This window comes from Pristiophorus japonicus, chromosome 9 (assembly GCF_044704955.1).
Source record: "Pristiophorus japonicus isolate sPriJap1 chromosome 9, sPriJap1.hap1, whole genome shotgun sequence".
NCBI classification, from domain to species: Eukaryota; Metazoa; Chordata; class Chondrichthyes; family Pristiophoridae; genus Pristiophorus; species Pristiophorus japonicus.
In genome coordinates, this window is record NC_091985.1 from 161479189 (window position 1) to 161493422 (window position 14234).

General features: G+C 43.2%; 1 protein-coding gene across 1 annotated transcript in view; it reads left to right on the forward strand.

Moving 5' to 3' along the window:
- The first annotated feature begins 8569 nt into the window (after positions 1 to 8569).
- Positions 8570 to 14234, forward strand: part of LOC139273295 (tubby-related protein 4-like) — a 93164-nt gene continuing 87499 nt past the window's right edge. Inside the window, exons 1-2 of the mRNA XM_070890023.1 lie at positions 8570 to 8770; positions 8833 to 9225. Of these exons, the coding sequence (XP_070746124.1) occupies positions 8974 to 9225 (252 nt within the window). The 5' untranslated portion in view covers positions 8570 to 8770; positions 8833 to 8973. The remainder of the gene's footprint in view (positions 8771 to 8832; positions 9226 to 14234) is intronic.

Consider the following 14234-nt stretch of genomic DNA (forward strand, 5'->3'; position numbering starts at 1 on the left):
TTTCCCTCTTCACCCTGGGTGCTAACCCCTGTCCCCGGAACTTACTGGCACCCATGGCATCGGCAGCCTGCTGCATTACGACTTTACTTAATACATTGTACATCTTCCTTGACTGTTTGGTACAATATTCCGGCATCTGGATGCCTGAAATATTGATCAGAACAGGCACAATTTCATGTTTAACATTATCATACAATAATTCCCCTTCGTTGTACATTGCAATCCCATTTTCTGGTCCCTTAGTAGTTATGGGACAAGGCAGTTTTTCGGGCAATGTAGTGATTCTTATGGGGCGCGGTGTCGGAGGGGCTGAGAAACATACATACAATTATATTGCAGCCGCCCCCGCCTCCTCGTAATACCCACACAGCCCCATTCCCTTCTTGCGGATGACTGATTGCTGGGATTGTCCCGGAGGCGCGCAAATTATGCCGAAAGTACATTCATCAGGCCCTTTGACATCCCTCCGTTTAATGCATCTGCTCCTTATACCCGTGGAGCACTGTACACATACTCTTATTCTTATTAGGATTCTTATTAGGATTCACTTGTAACCATACATTAAAATAAGTCCTGTCCTTGCTCCAGTCCTTGGCTGCTGGGATGCACATTCCGTCCGTTAAATTAAACAAGACTCCATAGTTCATATAGTTGTTTATTTCCAGCGTGCTCTGCTGTCCGTCGGTGTTGCCCAGGGTACGTGCATGTCGCAGGGCTATCCATATTACGAGTAGCGCCTTTCGTATTCCCATTCCGGTAAGTATTATCTGTAATTTTAAACAGACGGCCTGGTCGTCACCAGGGGTTAAGTTTTTTTGCTCTACGAGTGTCCCTGTCACCCTGCAAAATCAGAAGGACAAGGTTATAATCGAACCATTTCGAGCTGAATCTGTAGGGCGTGCGCCTGTGTCTTTACCCACTTAAATATTACCCAAACTCCTATTATGACCAAGGCCAAAGCTATTCCTCCAAACATCGCTGTCTGCTTTACCGTTAGGTTGGGTTTGTGGACTACACCTACCCACCGTGGGGTACATTGGCTCTATTGCCAGAGGTGATGGTGCTATGGCTGCGCACTGCACTATCCGTCTAGACCCGTTATCTCTTCCAGCCTGTTTATCTTAGCTTTTAACTCTTCAATTTGTTTTATTGAGTATCTATTTCTTTATTGTATCAGGCAAGTATTATTACATAAGCTAGTTCTGTTTTTATTTTTGTTTCCTCTGTTAGGTGAGTCTTTTTTTTTTCTATTAAGAAATCCAAATTAATAATGTTCAGTATAAAACGGCTGTCAATGGAAAGGGTTAACTCCTTTCCAGGTTTGTAAGAAGACCTGATGTCATTACGTGACTTCACGTAATCATCTGAAAAAAAAGTCTTTGTGCCTTCAAAACTGGCTTCGAAATTAGGAATCCGTTAAAAACAGCATTAATCATTAGAGTAAACTCCAATGTTTTCTTTACTTCTAATTCAAGTACTTCCCAAAGAATTTTTTTTAATTTTTTTTAATTGTTTTAAAACAAGACCACACATACAATAGCAATTTTGTTTACTGAAATTCAATTCTGTTTTTTTTTATTTCTCTCTTTCTCCTCATTATCTTCAAAACCCTCCTGCTTGTTTAGACTGTTCGGGACATTTTGGAAATCTTTTCAAACTGCATTGAAACTTTTTCATAATTGAAAATTCGAATCCATGTAGAGTGTTTTTTTTTTACTTATTCCAATTTTTTTTCCTCTTCTAATTAAACCAATATCTTTTTCACAGCAAACATCAACTAGTATTTAGTAAGTTATGTCTTTTTCCATTTAGTCTGTTACATCTTTTTTTTTCTTTCTTCAAATTAGGTTTTGTATTTTACACGGAGGGTTCGTAACTCCATAAAGTTGTTAATTTAAAATCATTTGTTTACTTTCAAAGTGGCGTCTTTATCTTTTTCTCCATAACTGGAATGGAGTCCAGCTTTTGAGTGCTGCCTTTCGTTATCTCAAAATGCTCCAGTTTCAAAGTCGTTACTAAAGCTTGCTGTTTTTTAACATTTTCCAAAAGTTCCTTTTACACCTTCGCAGATAGCTCGCCACTTGCCCAGGAGTTTGGCCTGATCAGATTTAATTTAATCTTTCTCTTTTTTTTTTAAATCCACCTCAGTATTTCCTGTGCCTTCTCTGAATATCTCAAAATCCCAATTCAAACGTTGTAATTTCAATCTTTATTTAAAACTTTTTTTTTTAGAAGCTCTTTTTTTTTTAAAGCATTCTTTATCTCATTCCGAGACTAAATTTATGTCTTTCAACCCAATCAATCATTGCATGTTTTCTTTCGGCAAGTAAGTGAGCATGTCAAATAAATATTTTGCTCAACAAACCTATTCTTTATTTGTTTATTTTCCTAGCTCCGTAACTTATCATCCGAATAAATCCACACCTGCGTTTCTAACTTAAATGTCTTAAAACTTCCCACATACAGGACAACATTACAAAGGGTTTAAAAAAAGACTTTCACTCTGTTTCTAAAATAAACAGACACTTGCATTCCTCTTCCAACCAGGCTTTCGGAACATGAAAACATAAAAAATTCATTCTGCAGTCAAAAATCACACAGACACTTCTCACTCAACGATCATACATTTACAACAGTCTCTCTTCTTGTTTTGGCCGGCTCTATTTTTGGATCCATGACCTTTCAGGGAATTCGTAGTTTTATCTAAATAATTCCTCACATAACTAATTCCTGACGATTCCACCCTGCTTTAATCATTTTTTCAATTAGCTTCTTTCGTTTTTCCGCCAGGTGGCGGGTAAGCGACCCTTCTGGTCCCCACTCGAGTTTACTTGTTTTCATGGCCATTCCTGGGTAGGACTGGTATCGTTAGGAATCTACTCTCAGAGGTCCGCTTTCTTTCTAGCGCGACTTGTAGTAAACTGTCTCTTGGCTACTGTCAGGTCACAAGTTCTGCTGTTACACAAACTTATACAATTCTTAAAAACGCGTTTAAGCAATTCCCGCAGTGCTCTACGTATCCTTAACGACTACCTACCACCGCTCAGCCCGTTGGTCCGACCCTGTTCACAGGTTTGGATTCCGTTAGCCGCTGTACACCGCTTGGTTCTACCCCGGGGTATTTCAAATTTCACTACTGGGTCCGGAAGATGTCTCTCGGTATCACGATCCCACGGTCTAAGTGTGTTCCCTACGCCTACTTGGTTCCTGGCCGTCACGTGGGACAAAAGTCCTCTTAATTCAGGCTCAGGCTAGGCGTTTGAGATATTAGACCGTCTCCTCATGTCGATCAACCAGCTTCCACCTTCCGCACCCTTTATACTTAAAAATTGTTTTTTATACTCACCCGGGTTTTTTCCAAGGGCGTCCAGCGACTCCGGGAAATCCCGTCGACTACGCCATTGTTAGCGTTAGTGTTTTCTTAGAAGAATCACTCAACACTCAGGGTCGGTTCCAATGCTGAAGCAGCTTTTATTACGCTCAGCGGGAAGGAAAAACTCAGGACCGTATCCAGGTTTCTCTTCACAGAACAAAGGATTACATGCACCTTTATATGTTTCACAACAGTTACAAAACAGTTTACTACAGCTACACAGCCCATCACGGCTGGACACAAGTCAATCACAATGATTATAGATTACATATAGGTTATTTTAACCCAATAGAATTCCCCTTATGTCTCAAGAACCATGTGTTCGTCTTTTGTCAGCTTGGGCTGATTGATATAGGTTCTCTCACTAGTTCTTTCTTCTTGGAGAAATAATTGGTTTCTAACCTTGTTTACAGGAGATGGGTTCTCTTATCTCTTTCTTCCTGGGGAATTAATTGGTTTATGGCCTTGAATATGGGAGATGGGTTCTCTCCTCATTATTCTTATCCTGCATCCAAGGTATTCCTATAGTGGGCCTCACAGGGTTATTGCTCGGTCATTGAACATTCAACAGTTCACAGCTTGACTACCTGATTTCCCATCATGCCTGGGCAGCCATTTTATGTGTGGCCACTTAAGCTTATGTGAGTTCTAAATATCCAGCAGGTGCCTAATGCCTAAGTCTATATATATCTTTCGACTCTCTACAACAGTGAGCAATCACCTGTTACCGCCCGACAGATTAGAACCTGGACGAGCCAGGACCCCTTACTGTCCTTAGTAAAAAAACTGTGTGCTCCACGGGAGTTGGTCTAGTGTCCCGTTAGAGATGCAGGAAGAAATAAAGCCGTACCAGTGGCGCAAAGATTGCCTCCTATGGGGTAATCAGGTAAAGGTGCAAAAAAGGACAGGGCAGCTTCATCAGTGATCTCCACAGCACCCACCCAGTCATCGTAATGATGAAAGCGATAGCCAGATCCCACGTGTGGTGGCCCGGTATCAATGCAGATTTAGAGTCCTGCGTGCACAAATGTAATACATGTTCCCAGTTAAGCAATGCACCCAGGGAAGTGCCACGAAGTTTATGGTCCTGGCCCTCCAAACCATGGTCTAGGGTCCATGTCGACTATGCAGGCCCATTCTTAGGAAAAATGTTTTTAGTGGTTGTAGATGCGTACTCCAAATAGATTGAATGTGTGATAATGTCGGCAAGCATGTCCGCTGCCACCATTGAAAGCCTACGGGCCATGTTTGCCACGCACGGCCTGCCTGATGTCCTTATAAGTGACAATGGACCGTGCTTTACCAGTGCCGAATTCAAGGAGTTCATGACTCGCAATGGAATCACATGTCACGTCTGCCCCGTTTAAACCAGCGTCCAACGGTCAGGCAGAACGTGCAGTTCAAACAATCAAGCAAAGCTTGAAAAGGGTAACTGAAGGCTCACTGCAGACTCACTTATCCCGAGTCCTGCTTAGTTACCGCACAAGACCCAACTCGCTCACTGGGGTTCCTCCCGCTGAACTGCTCATGAAAAGGACACTTAAGACAAGGCTCTCGTTAGTCCACCCTGATCTACACGAACAGGTAGAGAGCAGGCGTCTTCAACAGAATACATATCATGATCGCGTAAATGTGTCACGCGAAATTGAAATAAATGATCCTGTATTTGTGTTAAACTATGGACAAGGTCCCAAGTGGCTTGCTGGCACCGTTTTGGCCAAAGAGGGGAGTAGGGTGTTTGTGGTCAAACTCTCAAATGGACTCACCTGCAGAAAACACTTGGACCAAACCAAACCCAGATTTGCGGACTATCCAGAACAACCCACAATAGACTACCTATTTCGACTCTCCAACACACACACAAGTGGCAACCGACCCAGCGGTTGACCACGAAGCAGAACCCATCATCCCCAGCAGCCCAGCAAGACTCACCACCTCCAGCAGCCCAGCAAGACCAGCTGCGCAGCAGCCCAGCGAAGGCCCAACAAACGACTCACCAACACCAGCATTTGCACCGAGATGATCAACCAGGGAAAGGAAGGCCTCAGATCGACTCACATTGTAAATAGTTACACTATTGACTTTGGTGGGGAGGGAAGCGTGGTGGAGGGAAGAGTTGTTATGTATGTAAACCTGTAAATACCATGTCTAACCACCAGAGGGCTTATCCCCTGGAGTTCCAAGGGATCCCACAATCCCTTGGGAGCACCTGTATATAAGGAGGCCTTACAGGCTGGAGAGGTACTCTGAGATCTGTAATAAAGGACTACGGTCACACCTTACTTTAAGCTTGCAGTATCTAGTCTGACTCTTTATTCAAGACATAATAGATACCATCCTTTATTTCTTTAAATTAAAGTTGTGCAACTCCTCCCTTAGCACTACGCACCCTGGCGCAGGGCCCAGATGCCCAAATTTCCTTACTGGAGCGCAACCTATTCCTGCCCCACCTCCGTTTTTGCCCCAAAAACAGAAAAGCCTAAAATCCAGCCCATCGACTTGCATTTATCTAGCGCCTTTCATGACCACCATACCTCTCAAAGCTTTACAGCCAATGAAGTATTTTTGGAGTATAATCACTGCTGTAATGTAGGAAACGTGGCAGCCAATTTGGGCACAAGCAAGCTCTCACAAACAACAATGTGATAATGAACAGATAATCTGTCTGTAATGATGTTGGTTGAAGGATAAATATTGTCCAGGATACCGGGGATAACTCCCCTGCTCTTCTTTGTAATAGTGCCATGGGGTCTTTTACGCCCACCTCGATTTAACGTCTCATCCGAAAGATGACACCTCTGACAGTGCAGCACTCCCTCAGCACTGCACTGGAGTATCAGCCTAGATTTTAGTGCTCAAGTCCCTGGAGTGGGACTTGAACCCACAACCTTCTGACTCGGAGGCAAGAGTGTTACCCACTGAAGTGTCTTTGATGCCTCAACTACATCATCCCTCTCCAGTGTTATTACATAGAATCGACAGCACAGAAACAGACCATTCGTCCAACTGTTCTGTGCCGATGTTTATGCTCCATACGACTATTCTCCAATCCTACTTCATCTCACCTTATCAGAATATCCTTCTATTCCTTTCTTCCTCATATACTTATGTAGCTGTCCCTTAAATGCATCTATGCTATTCGCCTTAACTGCTCCCTGTGGTAGCGAGTTCCACATTCTAACTGCGCTCTGGGTAAAAACGTTGCTCCTGAATTTCTTATTGGATTTATTAATGACTATCTTATTACCTGAAGTTATCAATATGGGACAATTTCAGTTAAATTCTCCTTATATGGAGTTATATTTTAACTTTTAGTACAATCATATAAATTTGCAAATTTTCAGAGTTGGGTGAGAGAAATGTATAAAAAGTAGGAGTCTGTATGTTATATGGACTTTCAAAACACATTTGGTAAAGTACCATATAGACTTGTTAGCAAAATGGAAGCCCATAGGATTAAAGGGGCAGTGGCAGCATGGATACGAAATTGTCTCAGAGAAGGCTTTAGAGAGGGTACAGAAGAGATTTACAAGAATGATTCCAGGGATGAGGGTGTACAGTTATGTGGATATAGAGAAGCTGTGGTTGTTCTCCTTGCAGCAGAGAAGGCTAAGCGGAGATTTGATAGAGATGTTTAAAATCATGAAGGATTTTGATAAAGTAAATAAAGAGAAACTGTTTCCAATGGCTGAAGGGTAGATTTGTAGAATTGAAACATATCAGATTCTGATATGTTACCCCTGGCTGGAGAGTCTAGAACTAGGGGGTGTTTAAGACTGAGATGAGGGGGTATTTCTTCATTTACAGAGTTGTGAATATTTGGAATTCACTACCCCAGAGGTCTGTGGATACTGAATCATTGAGTATATTCAAAGCTGAGATATAGATTTTTTGTTTTTAGGGGAATCAATGAATATGGAGATTGGGCGGGAAAATGGAGGTCAGGTTGTAAATCAGCCATAGTCTTAGTGAATGGTGGAGCAGACTCAACGGGCTGTATTCTTAATGTTCTTATTCAGATCGGTAACCAGAGGACACAGATTTAAGGTGATTGGCAAAAGAACCAGAGGCAACATGGGGAAAAGCTTTTTACACGAGTGGTTAGAATTTGGAATGCATTGCCTGATAGGGTGGTGGATGCAGATTCAATAGTGGCGTTCAAAAGGGAATTGGATACATACTTGACGGAGAAAAAATTGCAGGGATATGGGACTAATTGGATTGCTCTTCGAAAGAGCCAGTGCAGATTCGATGGGTGGAATGACTTCCTTCTGTGTTGTACCATTCTATGATTCTTTCACCCCAACCCTTCCTGCTTGGCTTTGGATTTAACAAAAGATTGTAGTCCTGAATTTGATGCAGTACCAGTATTGCTACAGCAGAATAATAAAAATAGAATGACAAGGAATATGTATTCCTCAGTACAGTGTTTGTATAATGGCGCTTCTCCAGGCTTCCCTGTAGAGCAATGTCCTTACTTAATGCCCTTTGGTGGTTAATCCTAGCAGCAGAGGACTTCACTGGTGAGAATCAAAACTAACCAGCACTTCTCCAAACCCCTCAGCGATTAATGAGTTTTCTGGGGATTGAATATGCAAATTCCAAGCATGTAATCACATTTGTCAAACCTGGCACCACCCAGCTGCCAGAATTGTTTGGAGTCATTGGTTGAGTGAGAAACGTGCAGTGAGCATCGTGCTTTTAGTTCGAACATGATGCAAAATATCTGAAGCCTGACCAGAAATACCCTGGTCTTGCAGAGCATTCCTTTCCATTGCCCTCTTTGTCTTGGTTCAAACACACTCACACACACCCTGAAGCAAGTGCTTCTGTGCGCGCGGCAGCGGACGGGGACGCGCACGCACACGCACACAGACCGCCATTTGACTACCTCATCACGGCGGCAGGACGCTGGTGTGCGGCGCGAGGCAGTTGTTGAAGTGAAGTGGTGGAGGGAGGCCAAAGCCCGGGGTGAGGGAGAGCCGGAGGCCGGGGGAAGCGGCTTCACATCACGTCCTCGCACCCTTTTCTTCCTTTCAGACAGGCCGGCCGAGGTCGGAGCAGTAAAGCGGCGCTGCTGCTACTAACAGCTACTCCCCCCTCCGGCGCACGCGCGCACACACACAGCGCGCGGCTCGGCGGTTGGAGCGGAGGCACGCGCGGGCTCTCGCGAGGCTAGGCGCTGAGCGCGCGCGGGCTCGGTGTAACGGTCGCGCTCGCGGCCGACGCGACAGGAGCCCGGGCCCACCGGCAGCCAAGTGTGTGTGAGAGGTACAGCCCCCCCGCCCCGGGCTCAGTGCGTGAGGTCCGGGCCCACCGCCCGCCCAGTGCCTGAGATACTGCCCGCCCCAGTGTGTGAGGTAGAGCCCCCCCGGGCCCACCGCCCCAGTGTGTGAGGTAGAGCCCCCCCGGGCCCACCGCCCCAGTGTGTGAGGTACAGCCCCCCCCCAGTGTGTGAGGTACAGCCCCCCCCGGGCCCACCGCCCCAGTGTGTGAGGTACAGCCCCCCCCCCCCCCCCCTCGGGCCCACTGCCCAGTGAGTGTGAGGTGCAACATTCAGCCCCCCTACTCCCGCTCTCCTTTCCCTCTCCCGGGCCGGGATGTTCGCAGCGGTGGAGCCGGGCCCGGCGCTGTGTAGCGACTCCAACATCCTGTGCCTGTCGTGGAAAGGCCGGGTGCCCCGCAGCGAGAAGGAGAAGGCCGTGTGCCGGCGGCGCTGCTGCCAGCAAGGTTGGCTGGCGAGCGGCAACGCCAGAGGGGTGGTCGGCGTGACTTTCACTGCCAGCCACTGCCGGAGGGAGCGCAGCACCCCGCACAGGATCAACTTCAACCTGCGAGGCCACAACAGCGAGGTGAGACTGAAGCGCGGGCAATGGAGAATGGGCAGCGGCTGTCGGTCATACTCGCTGCACACCGAGCAGGTGCCGGCCCCACAGTCGCTCTGCTGTTAACAATGCAAAACCTCGCCAGCTAACCCCCCTCTTGAAAAAAGAATGCATTCTCCTTTCCCCTAACATACACCGAGCCAAGCTTGCAATGCTCATTGACAACGCATTAGTGCAAAACGCTTGTTGCTCCGAAATGGCAAAAATACATGTCACTTTTTGATGTTGGCCCGATTCCACCCAAGCTGCCTCCAGAGATCAGTGGTGTCAAACCCTCTGCAGGAGGAGGGCATGGTCTTCAGGGCGGATGCGAACGTAGAGTTGACCTCCAGTGCGATGTCAAACTGGATTACAAGTCACGACCACACTCAGAATATTTTCAGTTGAACAGTCCTGGCTTGAAAATTCCGACTTTGAACCAGTAACATGAGCTGGGTAACTGCACTGGTTGTGGTCTTCCATATGATGGTGCCAGGAGCAGATTTTCTTTTCGTCACAGCCTGCTATAAAATAATGATACTCGTCACTATCCATTATAATGGCTGTTAGTAGTGATTCAGAAGCGTTCATTTTTATATATAATTAAAATACTTCAAAGTAAATCTAAGACCCTAATCGATCTTGAGTTTGATCAGATTACAAGACTAAACTGCTTCAGTTTTGGTTTTGTGGCTTGGCATCTGCTAGGTTTCTATCTTATTCACTGTGGGATAGCTTCTCTGCTAAACATATTTGTACTGTAATAAAAAAAACAATGCTGCCAATACTCAGCTGGTTAGGCAGCATCTGGAGAGAGAAACAGTTAATATTTCAGGTCGATGTCCTGACAAAAAGTCATTGACCTGAAACGTTAATTCTGTTTCTCTCTCCACAGATGCTGCCTGACCACCTGGGTATTTCCAGCATTTTCTGTTTTTATTTCATATTTCCAGCATCTGCAGTATTTTGCTTTTGTATTTGCACTGTAACTGTGTGTAGCTGAGAATGAGAGAGTTATAGAATTAATGAAAATCTACCATGGGTGTTTAAAGATTGCCAACAATATGACCAAGTAAATGTGTGACAGTGTGCTGCCGGTTTGTTTGTGAAGGTATCTGTTATACTAATGACAGGACACATATACATTCTACACCCCATGATGGCTCAACGTTTGTTAGAATATGAGGCAATAAACAGCAAGTATAGTTGTTTATTGTTGAGGAAATTGCAGACAGGAAGATTATTGCTATATAGTAGATGATTTTCTTGGCATTTACGTCAACCATTTAATGTTTGTAACAGCCATATTGCTGTCAACACGATAAATTCTTTTGGAGGAAAATGTGAGCATTAAGTAAATAATCAATGTCACAGGAGCATGAGAACATCGTTAGAATGAAATCAGTACAAATTCTAAAACAACAATTAAAAAATCCACCAGTCATTTCAAATAATAATAAGAAGCCCAGAGCTGGTTTCTAACTTGTAATTGTGGCTGGGAAATGAAGAGAAATTGCAATTGTTATGAAATTAGATCTGAATTTTATTGAGTGGAGGGAAGAAATGTTTTTCAAGGCCAAAAATGATTTACGGTTAAAATTGTAGATCTGAGAAACATGAACTGAACTTCATCTATTTATAATCTATGTATTAAAATGTTGCATTGTTTAATGTAACACTTCATTGTAAAGCCTGGATTTGACAGTTATGACATTCCAGTTTGTATTGTGATAATGATCAGTGTTGCTTTCTTGCTAAGTAGTATGAACAATTAAAGAATTTAGTTTTAGAAAACATTTGTGTGAAAATGAAACCACTTTTGAAGAGATATCCGAACATTGCTATGGGGTCAGTTTGATTTTATGATGCGGCTATTGCAATGTTGCTAAAAATCTGTAAGATGACTAGTTATAAATTTAGATTGGTTGGCATTTTACATGGTATGTATCCATTATATGCAGGAGGTGACAAGTGGTGTTCCCTAGTGATCTGTACTGGGGCCTCAGCTTTTCATGATATTCCTTCATCCAAGTCACAATACGTAGAGAGTTATATATCCAAGTTATATATCTGAGAAAGATAATCAAAATATTTTCTTAATGGTGAGGGATTAGGCGGTGTGCAGGAGCAAAGGAATTTAGGTGTCCATGTATACAAAAGCTCAACAAAAAGGAATCAAAAATGCTAATTGAGTGTTAGCCATTATCTCAAGAGGATTGGAATACAAAAGTGAACAAGTTATACTTCAGATATAGAGAACCCTGATTAGTCTCCATCTGGCGTACTGCATTCCATTTTAGGCTCCGAACCTTGGGAAATGCATGTTGGCTTGGAGGGAGTACAATGCAGATTCACCACATATATCAGGGCTTAAAAGGGTTAATTTTCGAGCATAAGCTTGGTTTAAATCACCTTGAGTTTTGAAGGTTGAGGGGTGATCTAATCAAGGTATGTAAAATGATAAAGGAATTCAATATGGTAGATGCAGAGAAACTACTTTCCTCTGGTGGGAAATCCAAAACAAGGAGGCACAATTAATCATTCCCCCTCATTTTCTTTATGGGTGCGCAGCCCATTCATAGTTTCTTGAATGCGCGGAACTTAAAATTAAAAAGCCTGTCCCGGGCTATGCGTGGCCGCACAGCTTGGAGGGAACATTGGGCACAATCCTAAAATTAGACCTAGACTTTTTTTTCGGAGTAAAATCTGAAGCACTTTTTCACACCAAGGATAATGGAAATCTGAAACATCCCCTAAAAGGCTGAGCCAATAAAAATGTTCAAGACTGAGATCAATATTTTTAGTTGGGTAACAGTATGACCGGGTATGGAGCAAAGGCAGATAATTGAGTTGAGATACAGATCAGCCACCATCTAATTGAATAGTGGAACAGACTCGAAGGGCTGAATGGCCCCATGTTCTATGTTGCTTAGATTATTATGCTACTAATTTTATTAAACATTACCACGACAAATTTGCTCAAAATAATGGTGTTGCACTAGTAATTCATGTTCATACCATAATTTGATTTATTTTAATGCTAGTTTTCTCTAAATCACACTATGCTAAGTTTTACTAATTTTTCAGTTACGACACTGAATAATTACAAATATGGCAGTTTTAGCAAAGAAGGAGATAGCATTGATCACCACTTGCACAAAGATTCCCCCTTTCAATAATTATTTTTGCATGAGTTTTTTATTTCCCCTTTCATGTATCTATCTTGTCTTGAGATTGTGGTCTGTTATCTTCATTTTACCTACCAGTGTATTTTTTATCTTGTCTATTCCTTGTCATTTTGGGCCTACATTATTCTTGGCCACTCTCTTATATTTTTGAAAACCTTTAGTGTAGTCCTTGATATCCCTCGCAAAACCTTTTCTCATATTATGGAAAGTACAGGACGGCATTGAAAAAGTTGAAGTTTTGAAAGAGTAGATAGAGAAAAACTATTCCCCCTGGGTCAGTAAACAGACTCATAAATTTAAAATCATTGGCAAAAAATCTAGAGGGAAGATGAGACATTTTTTCACTGTTGGGATCTGGAATGCTGCACCTGAACGGCTGGTGAAAGCTGATTCCATGAGTAATTTTAAAAGGGAGTTGGATAGGTACCCTTTGGACAGGAACTTACATGGTTACGGACAGAAAGCGGGGATGTGGGACTGAGCGCCACTACTCTTTCAGTATTGTCAGTTTATGATTCTATGATATTTTGCCACTTTCTTTGTATCCCTTTATTCTTTATTTCTCTACCAATCTCTAAATCTCTACCATTTTTTGCCTTTATATAAGCCCTTTTCATTTTATACTATCTCTCACTTCCCTTGTTGACCAAGGTTGTTTAATTACACAAGTAGAGCTCTTGCCCTTTTGGGGTATGTACAGGTCTTGTATTCTACTAAATACATTTATCAACATCTCCCACTGTTCATCTGTAGTTTTATCCCTTAATAGTTCTGTCCAGTCTATTGTGGTCAATTTCTGTCTCATCCCTCCAAAGTCAGCCTTACCTAAATATAAAACCTTGGTTCGTGACTCGCCCATCTTCCCCCTCAAGCCTTTCATCGAATTCTAACGTATTATATAAGCTACAGCTATACAGGGTATTGGTGAGGCCACACCTGGAATACTGCGTGCAGTTTTGGTTTCCATATTTACGAAAGGATATACTTGCTTTGGAGGCAGTTCAGAGAGAAGGTTCACTAGGTTGATTCCGGAGATGAGGGGGTTGACTTATGAGGAAAGGTTGAGTAGGTTGGGCCTCTACTCATTGGAATTCAGAAACATGACGGATGATCTTATCGAAACGTATAAGATCATGAGGGGGCTTGACAAGGTGGATGCAGAGAGGATGTTTCCACTGATGGGGGAGACTAGAACTAGAGGGTATGATCTTAGAATAAGGGGCCGCCCATTTAAGGATGAGGAGAAATTACTTCTCCCAGAGAGTTGTAAAATCTGTGGAATTCGCTGCCTCAGAGAGCTGTGGAAGCTGGGACATTGAATAAATTTAAGACAGAAATAGACAGTTTCTTAAACAATAAGGGGTTATGGGGAGCGGGCAGGGAAGTGGAGCTGAGTCCATGATCAGATCAGCCATGATCTTATTGAATGGTGGAGCAGGCTCGAGGGGCTGTATGGCCTACTCCTGTTCCTATTTCTTATGTTCTTATTATGATCACTGTTAGCTAGGTGTTCCCTTACCATTGGATTATTGACTAGTTCAGGCTCATTACTCATTGCTGAATCTAAGAGATCCTTTTCTGCTTCCCCCAATCTCCCATTATAACTACTCTATTTGCAACAAGCTTCTCTGATCTCTGCATTTGTGTCCCCCTAATTTATTACTGCTAACTGGAGGACTATAAACAACTCCCACCAAGTCTTGCATCCTTTTTTGATTCCTCAATTCTACCCATAGCTTTTCTATTGCCTGCTCACCCTTGCTGATATACGAACATACGAACAATGATGGACAGCTAAAGACCATCTGC